Consider the following 19,997-nt stretch of genomic DNA (forward strand, 5'->3'; position numbering starts at 1 on the left):
TGGCCAAAATATATTTTGCTGTTACCCTGTCCTCAGCAGTATAGTTTAGCTTCCACGCCGGTAGATATGGTTTATCAGGCATGATAACAAAGCAAAAAAGTACATAAAATAACCACAGCAGAAATGTCAGATAGGTCGGACCACTGCGTTTAACTATATATATATTTAAACATTGTAGTTATGGCTGAAAATGACAACAGAAATCAAAAGGTTTGCCAATTTTACATAGTCACAATTTTAATCAATTGACAGTTTTCTACCCGGAAGTGATTGTTGTTAGCGTGATGCACAGTAATCCTGTTTATATGGGTGCATTTTCTGATTCAAAACTGAGGACACTACACCAGAACAAAGCTCATTTGGCTATAAAAAAGAAAAACATTCTGTTCCAATTATGGTTTATGGCAGCTCCAGACTTTATATCCTGTGACATCGTAAGTTTGATAATAACTTTCCTGGTTTCTGGCTTTGACAGAGAGTAGCTCATGTTCACAAATGTTGTAAACTTTCCTAGGACATGGAAATAACATATTGTAATTTTTAATTCAGGTGGTGTTCCCCTTTGATGACAGGTTGTTCTTCCCTGTACATGTTCCAGATATTGAGGGGAATATGTCCCCTGTGTTTCCCCCGAAATCTACACCTATGGGGCAGCTGCCCAAACATCCAGGGGACCCAACTGATTTTTTTTTATCCAGTCATACCCACGCAGGTTGAACTCACTTTAACCTCACGGGAGGGAGTGTCACTGGTTGAATCGTACTTCTCCCTCCAGGTCAGCGGCGGCGCTGGAGGGCCCAGTCAGGCCGGTTGTGTGAGCTGGAACTCGGTGTTAAGCTGGTTGGCTGGCACGGTCTGGTTGGTCGGTTGGTTGAGGGTAGCCATGGCTCGACTCGCTGCGCTACTGTTGTTACCGGTTCTTATTGAATCTGTATTTTCTATTTCCTTCTTTTTACCAGTCAACTCAAGAAAGTGTTTACGAGAGGAGATCCACAAAGACGTCCTGGTCACGGGGGAGTATGAAATAACCGAACAGGCGAACACCAAAACTAATCTGAAGGTGAGCACAGACCTGCGGCTAGCTTACTGTCAACGTTACCAGATGGTGCTGAGGCCGAAATGGCTTCAGTCTGTTAACGTCCATATTCAAGAACACCAGCCGTTACAAGCTAATATTCTAGATCGTGTTAAAATAGTCCCAACTGTTGGTGCCGTGCGGCTGAAATATGTGACAACTGTTGTTAGCATCGTAGCTAACCTAGGCCTCAAGAAACACGTCTTCCTGGTTTTAGTTGCTAATTAGCTAGATAACGTCAGAGCCTGCTAACATTATCGTTAAGAATTAATTCTGTCATAAACTCAAATTACTCTGACGCTAATGAAAGCACATTTTATTCCACACGCTGGGTGTTTATGTCACAATTAGTGTGTGTTATATCATGTGGAATAATCCCGTCACTGCCAACGGCTGGGCTCTGCTGCTGTTACACGTCAGTCTTACCGGCCGTTTAGCTAACAGTCACAAGCTAGGGACGTTAGCACGTTAGCCTCCTAAGCTACATGTCAACGACAGCTTGTATGCAACACTAGTGTTATTCAAATGAATGAGGTCCTCCTTACTTTAATCGAAGATATCTGTCCATTACATCCTCTTAAAAATCCTGTCAGTGTTCTTTAAATCAGTCGCCATCTTATAACAGCTGCCAAATAAAAATCAACATTACTGGGCGGCTGTATTTAATGACTTAATTATATTTCCTGATTAATAATTTATACACATTTTAATGCAGCCAGTTGAGGCTGTGAGTAACCCTTAGCTTTATTATATGGTTTAATCAGTTGAGTATTTTTTCCATGACTATTATAACATACAAAAAGGACACAGATTTTAAAAATGTCAAATGCACTGCAGAGCCCAAGCTGAAATCCTTTAAATGCCTGTTTTATGCAACCAATTACACCATAAAATCAGTTATATAAAACTGAGAAAGCAGCATATCTTCACATTTGAGATGCTGGAACCAATGACAGTTATTGGCAACCGATTAATTTAATTGATTAATTTAAGTTTTATATGGTACTTGGAAAAATATCAAATTTTGATACATTATTGTTAATTAAAAGATCAATATAGCCAGGCTGTAACCTGACAACTATGACTTTTCTTGTCTTGGTTAGTAGCAGAGAACAGCAGTATGACTATTGTAAACATTCACAATAAGAGGTGGTGAGAAAGCACATCTGCCACCTGTGTATTAGTACTGCAGATATTGATAAAGCAATATTTTAACAACGTTAGCAGCAGTACAGTTGACATTTAATGCATTATTTTCCTCTTACCTTGTAGATCACAGATTCCTCCAGCCACACTCTTTATTCCAAGGAAGATGCAACAAAAGGAAAGTTTGCATTCACCACAGAGGACTATGACATGTTTGAGGTGTGCTTTGAGAGCAAATCACCCATGGGTAAGTGTGTTAACCCCCCAAAACCAAGCACAGGCACAAATTAAAATTCATTATAGACCTATCAAAGTCAGTGTCATTATTTTAGTTTCACTAACAGATATCCAAAAGTCTACAGCCATTATCAACACACACAATTAGTTTGTCTTTATCATTGAGCAGGAGCAACCATCTGAGTGTCAGAGTTTATGATTAACATTTTCTCAACTTTGTTTAGAAATATAATGGTGGGGCACCCAGTACAGTACCCAGCGGGTGCCCCATGTACAAAGGCTGTGTCCTTTGCTTCTCATCATCTCCCTCTTTCCCCCTGACATGCTACAGCTGTCCTATCGAATGAAGGCAAAAGCCTGAAAAATAATATTTAAAAAGAAAAGAAAAAGGAAACGGGCAATGATATATAACTCTTTGGTCATGTTCTTGTTGACATGATATGAATATATGGTCATGACATTAAAGATGGGACTTTATGGAAATTAACCATGTTTGATGTTTTATGTAATGATTATCATGAGCACAGTAGTTGTTTAAGTAAGGCAAAAAAGACTTTGCATTCTTGTTAATGTGGAAGGAATGAGTGTAAACTAATGATTCATACTGAAAAATGATAAATGAAAAAACTGTGAAATTAATATAGTAAATAAAGGCTTTTGTAGTTCTGGAACTAGACTAGGTTTACATGGCACAGTGAGTGAACACAATTTTAAAATGTTCCTTTTGCTTATTATGCAAAAAATCTCTCCTCTTTAATCAGGGACTGGAAGAGTGCCTGACCAGCTGGTCAATCTGGACATGAAGCATGGTGTGGAGGCCAAAAACTATGAAGAGGTAACCGTTTTATTATTTTGTAGAATCATACAGACACTGCGGATAAAGCCAGTCTGTCTGCAGCTTGTAGACTAGGTCAGTAGATGTGGGACATTGGTCTTGTGGCAGAGGTTTCACTACATATATACACTGTTATGGTTTGGAAAACTAGTAAGCTGCAGGGCCGTTTTCATCAATTGCCAGCATTCCTTAGACTGATGAAAGTGTTAGAGGGCATTCAAATGTCCTGAATACAAAAATTGCAGATTGACCCACTTGGTGAGTTCAGATTCAAGAAACACACAAATCTTTCCCTGCAACTGTTACGCTGAAACGAAGTAAGCAATGACGTCACGAGATTAATAAATCATGTTGCGCTGTGGAAACAAGAATGTCCTGCTCCAGTATTTCATGTGCATTTATGCCAGATTAAGTACTTGTTCATAATGGCAGCAATGTGGATGCCTTGTGCTGTTTTATCTGCATTGCCAAGTGCCCTTTGTCTAAACATGATAGTGACGTCGAGGCGTACCGGTGTAGAAAACAGGGACATTGGTGGAGGAGGTTCTTTTCCTCCACAATGTTCAATAATTCCTAAATAGGGACACATCGTCGTGCATCCTCACTTGAATGGGTAGCACTTGGCACTGTGGCTGCCTCAGGCAACACTTTATAAGAAATACAGATTACAGAAGTGACAAAGCCCTGTGAGCTGAGAATCGCCCCCCCTTCCCACACATGCTGCACGAACATGACGCTCTTCTCTACTGAGGGAGTGTGTAGGTGGATGCTCAAGAAGAGCTCAAGTGGGCTTGCCTGTCTGTAGGCAGGAGGGTGGAGCTGAAATTGTATTCACCTACGTAGATGGGTGTGTTGCTTAGGATGAATTTGCAGACTGTTCAGTACATGATGTATTGGTATTTTTAAAATATACTGGAACGAGTCCCTTTTTTGTTACACAATGTTTGAGAATGTGTTCTTGGCAGATGCTGCATGCTGCATCTCAGACAGATTTTACAATGCAGCTTCCTAATTGGCAGATGTCCATGTCTGAGCCTGTTGCACAATTTAAGACAATGGTTTGATTCATTTGGTCCCAGCAAAGAATGACGGTGGCATTGTTTAGTTTTTGTCCATTTAGTGTTCACACAGACCTCGTTAAGTTCAAAAGTCACAAACATAACTCACATGGATTGACAGGTAACAGATTCACTGGGCAGGTGTCATGACCTGACCTACATCATCAACACTACACCATAGAGTTCATTCTTGTGGCTGACAGGAAGTCGTGCTAAAAGAGCACATGCAGAAATAGTTGTGAGCGTCATAAGCCAAAACTGAAACTGGACTGTAAATAAAATAAATACATAAAGTGACAGACAGGAAGTCTCCTGCACCACAACATAAGGGGAAGTAATCGCCATAATCAGCAGATAAACCTCGTTATCAGTTCACCTCAGCAGTTAAATTTGTACATGTCACGCATTGATATCACATAATCCTGTGGTTGGTCCATTTCTTGCTCCACCTTCTCAGGCGGTGCAGCTGCTCAGTTCACACCACACATCAAAAGGCAGCTGTCTCACCAGCCTGAACGAACAGGAGTAAATGGCCAACCACAGTTTGTTCAAACACACAAGGTGTGTACACTGCCTTGAGGCACATTTGTGATTTGTGGTGCTGGACTTGACTTGACTGACTACAGGCTTAGAGTGACACCTGCTGGACAAAGTGTACAAAGGCACTCTTTTAAGGAGCAGTTCCATCTTCTCAACCATTTGGTTCTCAGGGATCACCGTTGCTGTGGTTTAATAGCTTCTGTTTTGTCCCCCCAGATCGCCAAGGTGGAGAAGCTGAAGCCTCTCGAGGTTGAGCTGAGGCGACTGGAGGACCTGTCGGAGTCCATCGTCAATGACTTTGCTTACATGAAGAAGAGAGAGGAGGAGATGAGGGACACCAATGGTAAGAAAACAACACAATTAGTAATTTTGCTGAACGGCACATGAATGTATGAATAACAATATGCATCCTTGTTGTCTCGAACTGGGCAGACACGATGGATTAAGCTCAAGTTTAACCCAAATTGGTCGGTCATAACTAGTTTTACAATCAGGCCAAATTTCTGCCACACTGGTTGTTGTTTGATGTGCAGTGTTAGGAGGGTCACAGCTCCTGATTAATTAACAGTTGGTTAAGCAGATGGATTTCTGGCATGTCAGAAATTCTGCTTGACTGTCTTGCAGTTTGAGCTGTTCCACCATCCATTTTCCCACACTGCTACAGTCAGAAGAGCCATTATAAACAGTGGTGAGCTTATTTCAGTATAATTTGAGTAGTATTATTTTACATGTTGTGGCTAAAATTGAAGTGTTGACTGTCGTATGAAAACGAACTTTGCTGCGGAGGAAAAAACAGACCATATTGTTTGCACTGTCCAGTCATCTGCTGCTCCATATTTTTTCTTTTCAGTTTTAGTTAAAGTTCATAGCACAGTTGCGAGGAGTAGGTAACGATGCCTTTCTTTCTTTTCATCAACATTTGGGATGCACCCATTGTGCACGTGTCATGTCTGATGAAGGGCCGGTGCCCGACACGTCACATGTGGTGATACGATTCAAATTTCCAAAAGGAGCCGTTCTGGTGTGCGGACCTCTTTTTGTATTTTTGTATTTGTTCTTCTGTCCAGCACCCAGTATTTATCGATTTTGGATGTGCGTGCTGTTCTTGAGTCTTCGCTTTTAGTTGCGACCACTGGCTGCTAACAGCTAACGTTAACTAGCTCCCCTTCTGCCGATTTGGACATAGATTTGTTGTTCACAATGTCGCTTTATTAGGGAAAAACGGTGTGTGTCACCTGATGCTTGATAGTGAGTTTACTGCATCCTTATGTCGCAAAGACATCTCAGCCAAGATCTCCGTCCTGTCCTGGGACGATGGGACACCATTAGTCTTGAGCCCTGCTTTTGAGTGTGCACAAAACTGATGCAGCATGACAAAATCCTCAACCACTGCCAACGGCGAATGTCATCGTATTTGCCAATGGGCCAATGGAAACCAACAGGGTGAAGATCGGTTATTACCAGTGTTGGGCCGATAAATGGGTGCATTCCTAGAACTGTCTGTGGACAAAACTTGGTCTGGGAATCTGTGTTAATGTTCGGTGTGAGCAGAAAACATCTAGTGTGCATTAACACAAGTACAAGGTTGATAAAATCAGTGTCTGTCCAGCTTCAAGAATGCTGAGGGGGTTTTTTTTTTGTTTGTTTGTTTTTTTTTACCTAAGTTTCTGTTGTTTAATTCATTGTATAAACAAAAAGTGTGAGTCACTGACCACTAACACGCCTACTTCTTTCTCCCACCCCTCTCCAGAGTCCACCAACACACGTGTGCTGTACTTCAGCATATTCTCCATGTGCTGTCTCATTGGGCTGGCCACATGGCAGGTCTTCTACTTGCGGCGCTTCTTCAAGGCAAAGAAGCTGATCGAGTAGAGCGGCCCCTAGCTCCTTACCTCGGGGGAAAGCTGCCCGCCGGTCAGCCAACACATCCCAACATCCACCCTCCTTGGACTAGCTTCAGCAAACAACAGCAAGTGGGGTTGAGGGGCTCAATTTCTAGTTTTCACAGCTGTAAGAGAGAGTACCAAGGTTGTCCTCTGAAAAAAAAAATGATTCACCTGCTTATTTAGTGGTTTGAAACACGAAAAGCGCTGTAGGGAGAAATGCACTGTGAGACATGTATGTCACTGCGTTAGTGAGATACATCCGTCTCATGGTGCTTCACGCTTCTGTCTGCACTGTTTTGAATGTTGCAGCTTACTGAATAAGAACTTGTTCCTTCAACCAGTTGAACAGTGATGTTTGATTTTGAGCTCAGTTTGAATGGATGTGCCATGAGCGAATGTCTTTTTGCCCTTCTGTTGATGTTCACATTCTTTGCCATGCCAAGCAAACTAGATCCTTGGTGCCCTTTTATCAAGTGAAGGCTCTTTGGAAAAAGTGGTGTGTTGTTACTTCCATGGGAAAATTGGCAACCACTGAACTTCTGTGTTATGTCACTTAATTTGCATACATGTTTGGTAGCTAAATTTAACCGTGTCTTTAGTTTGTTTTCATATTGTAAATGCTACTTAGTTGCTTCTACAGGTATATTTTTGGGGGGTTGTGAGTTGTCAGAGTAAATATTCTCTTGGTTATAAATTAGGTCACTTCTGTGAACTCTTGCACGTTCTAGTTTTGTTTTTGAAACACCTGAATATTAATTTGTCACAAATTAAAAGTAGCCAGAAACCAAAAACCTTGTCCTTAGGAAGGAGATTGCAGCGTCGTATTGTTCATATATGGCTGTGAGTCATTTAACCACACGACTTCTTCAATAATATTCATATATACTCAAGCAAGTTTCTAATGTCAGAGTGCAGTGGGTGGAGGTTTTGACAGGAAATGTAAAATAGGCAGTGCAAACACTTTCTGAAATTTCCTTTCACTCATGTGCCCCTTTTCCTCACACACTGGTAAATTTAATTATTCTTTTGCAACATTCAAAGTGTCACCTCCCAACTACAGTGCAGATCCATCCAGCGTGCTTCTTTTCTTTCCAAATATTCTGAGGCTTGGGTTACATGAGAATGTGGGTGGTTGCAAATATTCAGATTGTTTCTGACAGGGATTAATTGAGGCATCTGTCATGGGTACATTTTTAACAATGGACATGCGCACTGTGCGCAATCAATGATTTTTATGTTGACTGATAAATTTTGTAAATTTATGTTGGGCTTTTATTCAATAAAATATTGGATGGATTTACATTAGTTATGGTGCAGTCTAATATCTGTTTCACTGTTAAAGCTAATATGTAGGTCTTAAAGGTGGTTTCAGACTTAAAAAGGATACTTCACCTCCCAAATGGTCTTATATACACCCATCAGCCAAAACACTAAAACTACTGATAGGTGACGTGAACAACATTAATCATCTTGTTACGATCTAATATTCTTTTGGGAAATCTTGAACTCTGACATCTATGTGGTTGCCACCTAACACGCCCCTCCCACCTAAACACCAGTGCAGACCATGTACCCCCCATTATGGCAGCAGCACTCCCCAGTAGCAGTGGCCCCAGCAGGACAATGAACCATGCCACACCACAAAAACTGCCCAGGAGTGGCACGAGGACAAAGACCTCAAGGCATTGACCTGGCCTTCGAATTCCCCAAATCCCTGACAAGTCTGATCAAACATCTGTGGAAAGTGCTGTTACCCCACCTCACAACCCACAAGACCCAAAAGATCTGAAGCCAACGCCCTGGTGCCAGACACTATAGGACACCCTCCAGAGGTCCTGTGTTCGTGCCTTGACAGATCAGAGCCGAGTCCGGTCCAAGGAGGCCCCACAGTGGATCGGGGGTACCTCTGGGGTACCAGCACGTCCCACTAATGTTTGATCAGATTGGGATCTGGGGTATTTGGGGTACCTTGAGCTCTTTGTCCTGTTCCTCCGGTCATTCCTGAGCAGTTCTCTGGTGTGACATGGCACATTGTCCTGCTTGGGGGCACTACCATCGACAAGTGCTGTTGCCATGAGGGGGTTTATTTTGTCTGCAAGGTGTTTGGGTGGGTGGAGCACGTCACGTAGCATCCACATGAATGCCAGGACCCAAGGTTTCCCTGCAGAACACTGCACTGTAACAAGATGATCAATATTATTCGCTTCATCCACCAGTGGTTTTAATGTTTTGGCCGATCAGTATATATATCTCACCACACAGTGCTTGAGGAATCTAAAACCAGAGTAAATTCTTAACTGAAGTCAGGGGACTGCGATTAACAACAACATAACTATATCAAATCATCTATTTACAAGTTCTCACGCAACTGGTGCAGTATAATCCAAGTCTCATTTATCCAGTCTCTTCCCAAACTGTACTATTTAAAACACTTCAGCATACAGTAGCGCTCCTGGGCAAGGCATGCATTTGAATTCTGTGATAGGCGTTGGTGGGTGACGGCAGAACTCCTGGCCAATGAAGGAGCTTGGTGGTGGTGGGATTTTAATTAAATGCACAACCAGAGTTGATTATACTGTAGGAGTTGTGTGAGAGTTTGTAAATGGATTATTGGACGAAGTTTTGCTGTTAAACGTGGCCCCCTTTTACTTGAATCCATCAAGAATTCTCAGTGTTTTTGGATTCTTCATCATGGAGTAACTGATATGCAAATGATCTTTTTTAGGCTTTAGTATTTCTTCAAAAAGCCTTCTACCATCACACAGATAGGCTGTAATGTTGTGAGTGCTAGACTCATATTGCTAAAGGATGGAATAGAAATATAATATTAAGTGTTAAAACTGACAAATATCCAGAATAGTTCCAGATTTTTTGTTACGATTGAATGACGCAAAGCATTAGTTGCTCTGCCGGTCACAATAGAGACCAATAAAAATGCTATTTTCTAACCATTAATTTACTTCCTACTGTGTGTCATGATCAACTTGTCCTGGAGAGATTTGAGCAGTTATACCTGTAAGGTGTGAACGGTCACATGACCCCAGCTGTTTACATCCTTGGTGCACTTTGAAGAGAGGATGGAGTCATTACCTTCATTTTGAACTTGCTTTTATCCACAGCAACTTTCGGTAAGTACATTTAAACTCCATAGCAACAGGAGAAAAATGGAGCATATCCTTCCTGAACAAACACCTAACCGCATTTTACAGAGCTTCAGTACAGACGCTCATTGTGTCATCAAAGCTCCACAACACAGTGTGAGTGAGACGTGTTATTACTTTGATGCATCAAAGAGTTTTGTTGTTCTATATATGCTTTAGAAGTAAAGAGGCTATCCATTCAGCTTTCCAGTCACAATTGTAACTAGTGAGACAATACAAAGACTCAAAGTAGATATGTTAGTCACCAATGCTGTGTATGATTTCCCATCATTACTTTAGGTTTAGAGCAGGTTTTGGACATCCTGGGGCAATATGATCCCTCAGAGGACTCTTGTATGTTTGCAGCTGTTGTCCAGGCTGAAATTAAAACCCATTATGAGAGACTGTGACAGTCAGACTTTGGCTATGAGGGAGAAACTGTCCTCCTACTGTCTCAATTCACCAGATGAAATCTTTGGATTTGACTGATGACAATTGTAGTTTGATCACCAATGAGACTCCCATCACCTCACCTGTTACAGTACTACGTAATCCTCTGATGACCTCCACCTATCATCTTATCCGTCATCCACTAAGACAGAATAAAAAAAAACAAAACAAAAACACATCTCTGTCATTTCAGAAGTGTCACCGTCACCCACAATGCCGCAGTGCTGTCCCCAAGATAAGAGATACAGATACTCTACGGCTGCAAATGAACCCTCTTCATTACATGGTGTGTTCCTGATTAGATGACAAAAAGAAGATACTGCAGCTAAACATCAAAACCACTTGTTTCCTGTTATGCTCATGGGTGATGTTGAAACGTCACCAGAACGAGTTTCAGAATATTTGACCTAAGAAGAAAACACCTCTCACGAAGGCAAAAGAACAAGAACAAAATTACATATGCAACAACTGGAATATTTAAAAAAAAAAAAAAAAAAGTGCCAATGACCCCAGAATCCTACAACCGGCTCACGTTTATGCATGCAGCACATTTGGGATACAACCAAAACAATGGCAGAGTTGATCTGCATGATCTCTCTGCATGAAATCTAAATCAGGTATATTAACCATGTTCACCATCTTGGTTAGGAAGCTAATATTTGCTAATACCAAACCTAGAAAGTAGCTATGGCTGATATGAATGCCAGACTGAGATTGCAATCCCTAGTCATGTCATGGCTAAACACAAGGGAAGAAGGATACAGTAATCCTCATTTAATTAATCCACAGGAGAGTTTGTGTTCAGTACATTATATGAACATTGTAGTTTTGCAAAGGACAGCAAACCAGCAAAGACTTATTACTTACAGAATTTTAGGTGTTACATGTTTTGTTTCCTGAGGTTTAAAAATACTGAAACACTAAAATACATAGAGTATATTAATAATAAATAATAGGGGAAAAAGACTTTGTGGTTCTACGATGCCGCGTGCATTAAACTTTATACTTTACATTTCCAATGAGTTTATATTAAAATTGTAGGCAGTTTATTTAGTAATTTCTGAATATTTGTTTCATTCAAAATAAATAAATAATGAGTAAATTAAAAAATGGCATTTAAATCAAGTTCTAAGAATTAAAAACTTAAGATTAATTGAATTAAATGGGTAAAACTTCTGCTCACGTTATCATTTATTATTAACAGAAGTGTAGGGGAGAGCCGGGTAGGTTGGGACATTTTTGTACTGACACAAAATAAATTTCCAAACACGTCTTGATTGAACATCCTTGTTAGCACAATCTATTCATCTGTTATTTATTCTCTATCCTTATTTTATGGTATGGTTTTTATTTATGTTAAAACTTGTAAAACATTTTATTCTAATCAAAATTAAAACTCTACCCCTTAATTTAATTTAATTTAATTTAATTTAATTTAATTTAATGCTCAAGGTCCTCATGTTTTACTGGTTGTGGATTTTGTTTACATATTTTCATTTTGCTTTTATAAATCAATAAAAAGAGAATTACAAAGAAATGGAATAATGATAATAATAAATAAAAACACTGGATCCCTGAACAGATACAGGTGCCTGCCAACCAACTCAAATGTGAAAGCCACAATTTTGTTAAATGTACAGGGAATGCATTTTCCCAAAATTCTGCCTCCTTTGGATGGTTGGGACATCCTGTTTTGGGCTAAGATTAAAAAAGTGATTTATATTGAAAGAAAATCAGTCTAAATTTGAACACCTTACATTTAAAAATTTACATTTCTTTGAGAAATAGAAAACATTATGAAAAAAATATTGCTTTTGTTTTGCTGAATGCATTTTTCCCCCAAGAAAGCGTTTTCACAGAATTCTGAGATACTAATCTTTTTTTTTTTTTTTTTTTTTTTTACTTTTTTATTGTACTTTTATGTACAAACATAACAAGGCAAATGTCAAATGTTTATCATCTTCCAGGATGCAGTGAACAGAACACCAGAGAAACAAAACACAAAGACAACAAACAAAACCAAAAAAAAAAAAAATGGCACAAAATAGAATAAATGAAGCATAATAAACTTTAAATCAACCATAAATATATCATTATTGAGCATAGTGTAAATTTAGATATAATAAAGCTGGACAAGTGATTTAAAATATTTATTCATCACTGATTAATCTATAGAGGTCTGTTGCACATTTTGGAGTTTATTAATTTAAAGGACCTGGTGTTAAGTTGAATTCCGTTATAGTAGCCAATAAAGATGGATGGGGTTTTAATACATTTAGCTTTGTGATTAAAATTATAGCTAAAATAAGTAAAACATTGACCAGTACACGTCCATAATTCCTCAAGTGCAAGACAAATATGATTTACAGGCGATTTTCGGGCAGCTAACTAACTGGAGCAGATTCTGGAGGGGTCACAGAATTTGTCATTACACTGGTGTCTTGTTCTGCTTGATCCAGCCGCGTTAAAAGTCTTTGTAAAAACACCTGACACATTAAATTCACACTAAGCCATACTAAACGGCGATTTGATAAAAGTTTAGCAGCCCAGAGAACTCATAAAGAGTTTATAAAATACTTTAAAACTTCCAAATTCACAGCTGGTGTTTGCCACACATTGCGATACTGTTGCAACCGGTTGCAACATCACGTGAACTGCTCCACCAATCAGATGAAAGCGTTGTCATTATCACCCGGAAGTGTTCCAGAAGTACTTCCGCATCACGTCAAAACATCTGCATGGTAGCAATACGGAGTTGTTCCAGTCTTTACTCTGACAGCTAATCGTTTTTAAAACAGCTATGCCGGGCCCAGACAAAGAAACAGACCTGACGGAGAGAGTTGAAGCGTTTCTGTCCGACCTGAAGCGCGGGGGCAGCGGGACGGGACCGCTGCGGGGCTCGGGGGAGACAGCCCGGGAGACGACAGCCCTGCTCCGCAGAATCACAGCCCAGGCTCGGTGGAGCAGCGCAGGTACTTTATACTGCTCTGTTTGTTCATTTACAGTTTAGCTCAGACATTATAGCAGTGCAGGGAGAAAGTATGAAAGCTGTCAGTGTAGCTGCGCATTGTCAAAACTGTTGTACCTGCTACAACAGCTGTCAGAAGTGTGGTAATAGTTTAATATTCCTACTATTCACGAAGTGAACAGAATGTGAAGGTGTGTTAGAGGCAACGAATTAAGTTAACTGCAGAGAGAGCAAATAGAGTTTTAATTCCTATATGAGACTAGTCAGTCAAATACAATCAGAAAAATAGAGCTTTATTCATCCCAAAGGTATTTGTGTGCCCAATATATTAGCATACATAGTACATCTTTATATACATCTTTATATCGTATACAGTGTGTGTATACGTAGTAAATGTGTGTGTGTAAAGTGTGTAAAGTAGGCCTAAAACTGCCAACTCATTGCAATGTATCCGAGTGGGAATTCAGAGTACCATAACATGTTTCTTTATTAATAATCAAAGGCAAACTGTACAGAGGAGTGCATTTATCTCTCTCACTGTTATATGCCTCTGCGCACCAGTTAAGTTTCTCTCACAGTTTACATCCATGTCTGTGAACACATGGATACACCACACATATTATCACCCGACAGCACAGAAGATCTATAAAGTCAGCAGAGTTTCAAGGTGGACACCCAAGATGAGTTTCACCAATTGACAAAATATTTGCCTTTCTGTTCCTGAGATATGACATTGAATAACGGCGAGAAAGGTGTTTTATGCAGAACATTATGATGTCACAGTGAAGCTGACCTTTGACCTTTAGGATATAAAATTTCATCAATTCATAATTTTATCCCCTTAGACATTTGTTTTGTCGTAACTAGCATATGAATTTTTGAGTTATGGCCAAGAACATATTTTTTGAGGTCACACTGACCTTGACCTTTGACTGTCCACCATAAAATTTTAATCAGTTTATTCTATAGTCCAAGTGGACGTTTGTGCCAAATTTAAAGAAATTCCCTCTAGGTGTTCTTGAGATATCGTGTTCATGAGAATGAGACAGACGAGGCCACAGTGACATTGGCCTTTGACTATCAAAATCTGATCAGTTCATCACTGAGTCTAAGTGAATGCTTGTGCCAAATTTTAAGAAATTCCCTGAAGGTATTCTTGAAATATCATGTTCACAACAATGAAACAGATGAGGTCACACAGACTTGACCTTTGACACCTATGACCACCAGAATCTACTCAGTTTATTGTTGAGTTCAAGTAAATGTTTGTCCCTCCAGCTGTTCTTGAGATATTGCGTTCACGAGAATGAGACAGACGACGTCACAGTGACCTTGACCTTTGACTTATAACCATCAAAAACTAGTCAGTTCATCGTCGAGTCCAAGTGGACATTTGTGCCAAATTTGAAGAAATTCCCTGAGGCGTTCTTGAGACATCATGTTCACAAGGATTGGACGGACGGACAACTCGAAAACATAATACCTCTGGCCACGGCTATAGCCAGCATAGAGGCATAAAAAAGGACAAATTAGTGATATGTCACTTTGGATATGCTGTGCAGGTTGGAGATGAGATTAAAACCATAAAAAAACGGATTAACAACAGTAGATTGAGTCACAGGTTGAACTTGTCACAAGCTTTAGCATTTACACGTGTCTTATGTCCACGAAACTGTTCTCTGTCCCAGGTGATCTGATGGATATAATCCGTAAAGAGGGGAGGAGAATGACCGCCGCTCAGCCGTCGGAGACCACTGTTGGAAACATGATCAGACGGGTGTTGAAGATCATCAGAGAGGAATATGCCAGGTGAGGAATAGACTGAACAACAGCTGTTGAAACCAGTCACTGAACTGGAGCAGTTATATATTAAAGTACACACACATTCTTGTTAGGGTTACAACCCATCTGGGCTTGATTTATCTTTTGACCCTGTGTTGTTTGGACTCCATGATTATATCATGAACTAATCTGAACCAGTGGTTCCCAACTGGTTCAGCCACGAGGTCCAGATTTCTCCTTCGTCATTAGTTCAAGGTCCACACAGTTTAAAATATATTCAAGCGTCATACTTGCGTTTAGCCATGTCGTCAAGCTAGTTTGCTGTCTCTGTCCAGTAGCTCTTCGTTATGCACTCGCTCTACAGCGGGAAATGGCACTTCAAAATAAAGCTCTGTGCCGGAAATTCGTACTCGTACTCGTACTCGTCGTCCTCCACTTATCTGGGTCCGGGTCGCAGGGGCAGCAAAGAAGCCCAGACAGTCCTCTCCCCAGCCACTTCCATCAGCTCTTCCGAGGCAACCCCGAGGCGTTCCCAGGCCAGCCGGTCAATGTAATCCCACTAGTAGGTCCTGGGGCGGCCCCGAGGTCTCTACCGGTTGGACATGCCCGAAACACCTCCCAAGGGAGGCGTCCGGAAGGCATCCTTACTAGATGCCTGAACCACCTCAACTGGCTCCTCTCGATGTGGAGGAGCAGTGGCTCTACTCTGAGCCCCTCCCGGATGTCCGGGCTCCTCACCCTATCTCTAAGGCTGAGCCCAGCCACCCTGCGGAAGAAACTCATTCTGGCCGCTTGTACTCGCGATCTCGTTCTTTCGGTCACTACCCAGAGCTTGTGCCCATAGGTTAGGGTTGGAACGTAGATCTACCGGTAAATCGAGAGCTTCGCTTTCTGGCTAAGCTCCCTCTTCACCACAACGGACCGGTTAAGCGCCTGTCAATCTCCCGCTCCATCCTACCCTCACTCGTGAACAAGATCCCGAGATACTTAAACTCTTCCACCTGAGGCAGGACCTCCCTTCCGACCTGGAGTGGGTGAGTCTCCTCCGAGAACTGTCACCTCATCGTGGTGTAGGAGTTTGAGTGCCCTAATGACCCTAGGAGCTATGCTGTCGGGGGCATTTTGCCCCTGGTAGGGTTTCCCATGGCAGATTTGTTGGGCAAAGGGTCAGACGAAAAACGGTTCAAAAGACCCTTCATGATGGAAAACAACAGGAAATTGTGTACCCGGCCCGGAGGGTTACCAGGGCCCCGCCCTGGAGCCAGGCCTGGGGTTGGGGCCCGTGGGTGAGCATCTGGTGGCCGGGCCTTTGCCCATGGGGTCCGGCCAGGCCCAGCCCGAACCGGCTACATGGGCTCGTCCCCCTGCACGCCCACCACCTGCAGAGGGATCCAGAAGGGAGTGGTGCATTGTGGATTGGGCAGCAGACCAAGGCGGGGGCCTTGGCGGTCCAATCCTCGGCTACAGAAGTTGGCGTCCTGAAAATTCGCTGTACTTAAAAATAAAGTGTGTTTTTTACAAACTCAACATGTTTGTGAGTCAATTACAGTCCTTTCAGATTGGACCCGTGACCCACCATTTGGGAACCACTGAAATTTAATAAAGGCCAGGTTCGATGCTTGCTCGGACCTAGGCTTTGTTAAATTTATGTTGTATTGTTCATTTACAACATCTACTGCCCCTCTCTTTGTGTCTCATGCCCTCTAAGTTACATAATGTCTAATGATGAGATGAGATTAATGTAGGGTTTTTACGAAAATGTCTGAGCTATGCACACTTCCTCTTTCTATGAGTTTATTCGCGCTGTTGTTTTCTCACAGATCTCGAGGCAGCAGTGAAGAGGCGGACCAGCAGGAATCTCTCCACAAGCTGCTGACCTCTGGAGGACTCAGCGAGGAGAACTTCAGACAGCATTTCGCCACCCTCAAAGCAAATGTCATCGAGGCGATTAATGAGCTGCTGACCGAGCTGGGTAAGTCAGCTGTTATTCACTAAATAAACTCAAGTCAAGTCTGTATTTATTTATTCTGTGAGGTTAAAACTTTTGCTGTTTCTCTCTTCACCATTTTATTTTTTAGAGGGAACGACTGACAACATAGCGATGCAGGCCCTGGAGCACATTCACTCTAATGAGGTCATCATGACGATCGGTCGCTCTCGCACCGTGGAGGCCTTCCTCAAAGACGCTGCGCGCAAACGCAAGTTCCATGTCATAGTGGCAGAGTGCGCCCCCTTCTGCCAGGTAGGAAAAACACGACACAAGATATAAGAAATTATGCTCCTTAAGCAAAAACAACAACGTTTGGTGTTATTTAAATAAAATTGTTTTAATTTTTATCTTAGGGACATGAGATGGCAACCAGTCTCTCGAAAGCCGGCATCGAAACAACCGTGATAACAGACGCTGCTATATTCGCAGTCATGTCTCGTGTTAATAAGGTATTTAACACCACAGAAGACTTTGAAACAGTCCCGTCAGAGCACATGGGTTAACCTGTGTGCTGATCTCTTCACAGGTCATCATTGGTACGCAGACAATTCTGGCAAACGGAGGTCTGAGGGCCGTCAACGGGACACACACACTGGCTCTTGCAGCCAAGCACCACTCAACGCCGCTGATCGTTTGTGCCCCCATGTTCAAGCTCTCGCCTCAGGTAAGGAGACTCTCTAGTCTGTTGGATTTCTACAATTTCTGCTGAGAGCAAGATGATGATAATGATTAAACTATTTTGTGTCCTTAGTTCCCAAATGAAGAAGATACTTTCCATAAGTTTGTCTCTCCACAAGAGGTGCTTCCATTCACTGAAGGTAACTGACATTCCTCACAAAGTGCTCATCAACAGCTGCTCAGTAAATGTAAAACTTCAATTAGTAGCCCAGGCTGTTATTTGCTCAAATCACTGAACTCAGCAGGCTTATATTTGGGACGGGCCTTTAATTCCTTTTATGCAACTGTTTCTCAGCAAAGATGGGAAATACAATCAATTTGTTTATTTGAACCATTATGAATATTACATGTTTAAAAATGAGGCCTCTAATAATATATCAATTACAAATCATTCATTTGATTTAGCTCCAGCAGACAGGGCATCACGCAGAGAAAGAGCATTAGGACACTCGTATTACAGCACCTGGCAACAGAGGGGTCTACAGTCTGTGTTTGAAGGATATATCCAGGATGTCAAACTGACTCAGCAGCAACAACAGGTTAAAAAGACAAAGATAGTTAGAAGCTAAAGCCGAACTATAGGCTACAGATCACAGTGTAAAAGTGAACCACCACATCACTGCTGATTGCCACACAAGACAATGAATATAAAGGGAAACTTTGCTGATATTGAACCAGCTGTGTGGCATCACAGTGTGTGCAGATGAATGGTGTTTGGCTTCCCCCTGTGCTGCTGCCAGCACCCGGACCTCCACACCCTTGGACAGGCAGGGATCTCTGGAGGAAGTCAAACAACCTTCATCTGCGCACACTGCGATGACACACAGCTGGTTGAATATCAGCAAAATCCTGTACAGCAGGGTCGGTCTTTGTTTTACTGTTATAATCACTAAAAAGCAAAAGCAGCATGTGTATACATTCAGTAGGCTATATCTTCAGTAGCTAGCTAGCTAACCCTACACTTTTCAGGGTTTGATTTTGGCTTTGGAACAGGGAAGAAACGTATATCTTTTTCCAACCTCTCCAGGTAACGAGTATCATTAACCTGCGTTGTTGTCGGACCCTGGTCTGAGCCAGCTGGATGCTACGTTATGATTGACTAGTTTGCACCTGGATGTAGGACCTAGCTAAGGGTCAATTGAGACAGGCCTTTATTTGTCAAAATGTGTAGCCACACTGGGCTAGTAAAAAGGACTGGGCATTTAAATCGTCATGTTTAGAACATCAGCTTTTAAGCCTTTATAATAAATGTTCCTCTTTTGTATTTCAGGTGAGATTCTCTCAAAGGTGAACGTGCACTGTCCGGTGTTTGACTACGTCCCACCTGAGCTCATCACACTGTTCATCTCTAACATCGGAGGACATGCACCATCATACATCTACCGACTGATGAGCGAACTCTACCACCCAGAAGACCACGAACTATAACCAGTGTAATTAATGAATAAATTAAATGATGATTGATACAGTCGTTTGTGTCTGTTTTGATGAGGTACTGTATGTTGTTCATGAGGAGTTCTACTGGGAGTGTTCCTGAAACTTGATAATAGAATTTTAAGATGTTATTTTTTGTCGTACTTTCAGGTATTTCTGTAGCAAAATAATTTTTAGTTCCATACAGAAAATGATCAGCAAGATACTAATGTATCACGGTAATTTGACGACATAATTGACTGTTAAAATGTCACAGTAACTTGCTGTGAAAGTAATGCAAGTAGCCAGTAATTTGCCTCTGTGAAGTAAAAGTGTGTAAAGTTGCCTAAAATGGAAATACTCAAAGTACAAACACCTTGAATTTGTACTTAACTACAGTACTTGAGTAAATGTACTTTCCACTACTGTCTGCAGAGATATAATGAATGATAATGTTTTCATAATCCATGTAAACACCATATCCTGAATAGACTTAGAAACTCCTCTTCATCACCTATGGGACATCAGGCTTCAATGAGCTCCTTCCATTGCATTCAGTCCTTGGCAGCATGTTGTGCCTCTCCCCATGAGAGGTTCAGCTTTTCCAACTCCAGTGTCACAGTTCTGCGCCAGGTGGTTTTGGGCCTTCCGGGTTTTCTTTTGCCTGGTGATGTCCATCTTAAGGCGACTCTGGTGATCTAGCCCTGTTCCACTCTTAGCGCATGGCCTATCCATCTCAAACGTCTGTATGTGGTTTCTTTGATGAATGGAGGATGACAGATCCATCATGCAGTGACTT

The 19,997-nt window shown here is 41.5% G+C and overlaps 2 protein-coding genes across 2 annotated transcripts; both read left to right on the forward strand.

The window, feature by feature from the left end:
* The first annotated feature begins 816 nt into the window (after positions 1–816).
* tmed10 (transmembrane p24 trafficking protein 10) lies at positions 817–8,082 on the forward strand. The gene is made up of 5 exons (XM_033649410.2): positions 817–1,060; positions 2,348–2,468; positions 3,220–3,293; positions 5,108–5,234; positions 6,642–8,082. Exons 1-5 carry the CDS (start codon positions 884–886, stop codon positions 6,761–6,763), a joined length of 621 nt encoding a protein of 206 aa, XP_033505301.1. The 5' UTR covers positions 817–883; the 3' UTR covers positions 6,764–8,082.
* Positions 8,083–13,073: 4,991 nt separating this feature from the next.
* eif2b2 (eukaryotic translation initiation factor 2B, subunit 2 beta) lies at positions 13,074–19,245 on the forward strand. The gene is made up of 8 exons (XM_033648297.2): positions 13,074–13,339; positions 15,024–15,144; positions 16,938–17,089; positions 17,196–17,359; positions 17,461–17,556; positions 17,634–17,771; positions 17,859–17,925; positions 19,056–19,245. Exons 1-8 carry the CDS (start codon positions 13,168–13,170, stop codon positions 19,211–19,213), a joined length of 1,068 nt encoding a protein of 355 aa, XP_033504188.1. The 5' UTR covers positions 13,074–13,167; the 3' UTR covers positions 19,214–19,245.
* The last annotated feature ends 752 nt before the right edge of the window (positions 19,246–19,997 follow it).

This window comes from Epinephelus lanceolatus, chromosome 13 (assembly GCF_041903045.1).
Source record: "Epinephelus lanceolatus isolate andai-2023 chromosome 13, ASM4190304v1, whole genome shotgun sequence".
Classification (NCBI taxonomy): Eukaryota; Metazoa; Chordata; class Actinopteri; order Perciformes; family Serranidae; genus Epinephelus; species Epinephelus lanceolatus.

Excerpts from the sequence above, each read along its gene's own strand:
- tmed10 (XM_033649410.2), top strand. The coding sequence starts at position 884 with ATGGCTCGACTCGCTGCGCTACTGTTGTTACCGGTTCTTATTGAATCT. Across the intron at positions 2,469-3,219 it reads TGAGAGCAAATCACCCATGG|GGACTGGAAGAGTGCCTGAC; the intron begins GTAAGTGTGTTA and ends CTCTTTAATCAG. Across the intron at positions 5,235-6,641 it reads GGAGATGAGGGACACCAATG|AGTCCACCAACACACGTGTG; the intron begins GTAAGAAAACAA and ends ACCCCTCTCCAG.
- eif2b2 (XM_033648297.2), top strand. The coding sequence starts at position 13,168 with ATGCCGGGCCCAGACAAAGAAACAGACCTGACGGAGAGAGTTGAAGCG. Across the intron at positions 13,340-15,023 it reads GGCTCGGTGGAGCAGCGCAG|GTGATCTGATGGATATAATC; the intron begins GTACTTTATACT and ends TCTCTGTCCCAG. Across the intron at positions 17,360-17,460 it reads AGTGCGCCCCCTTCTGCCAG|GGACATGAGATGGCAACCAG; the intron begins GTAGGAAAAACA and ends TTTTTATCTTAG.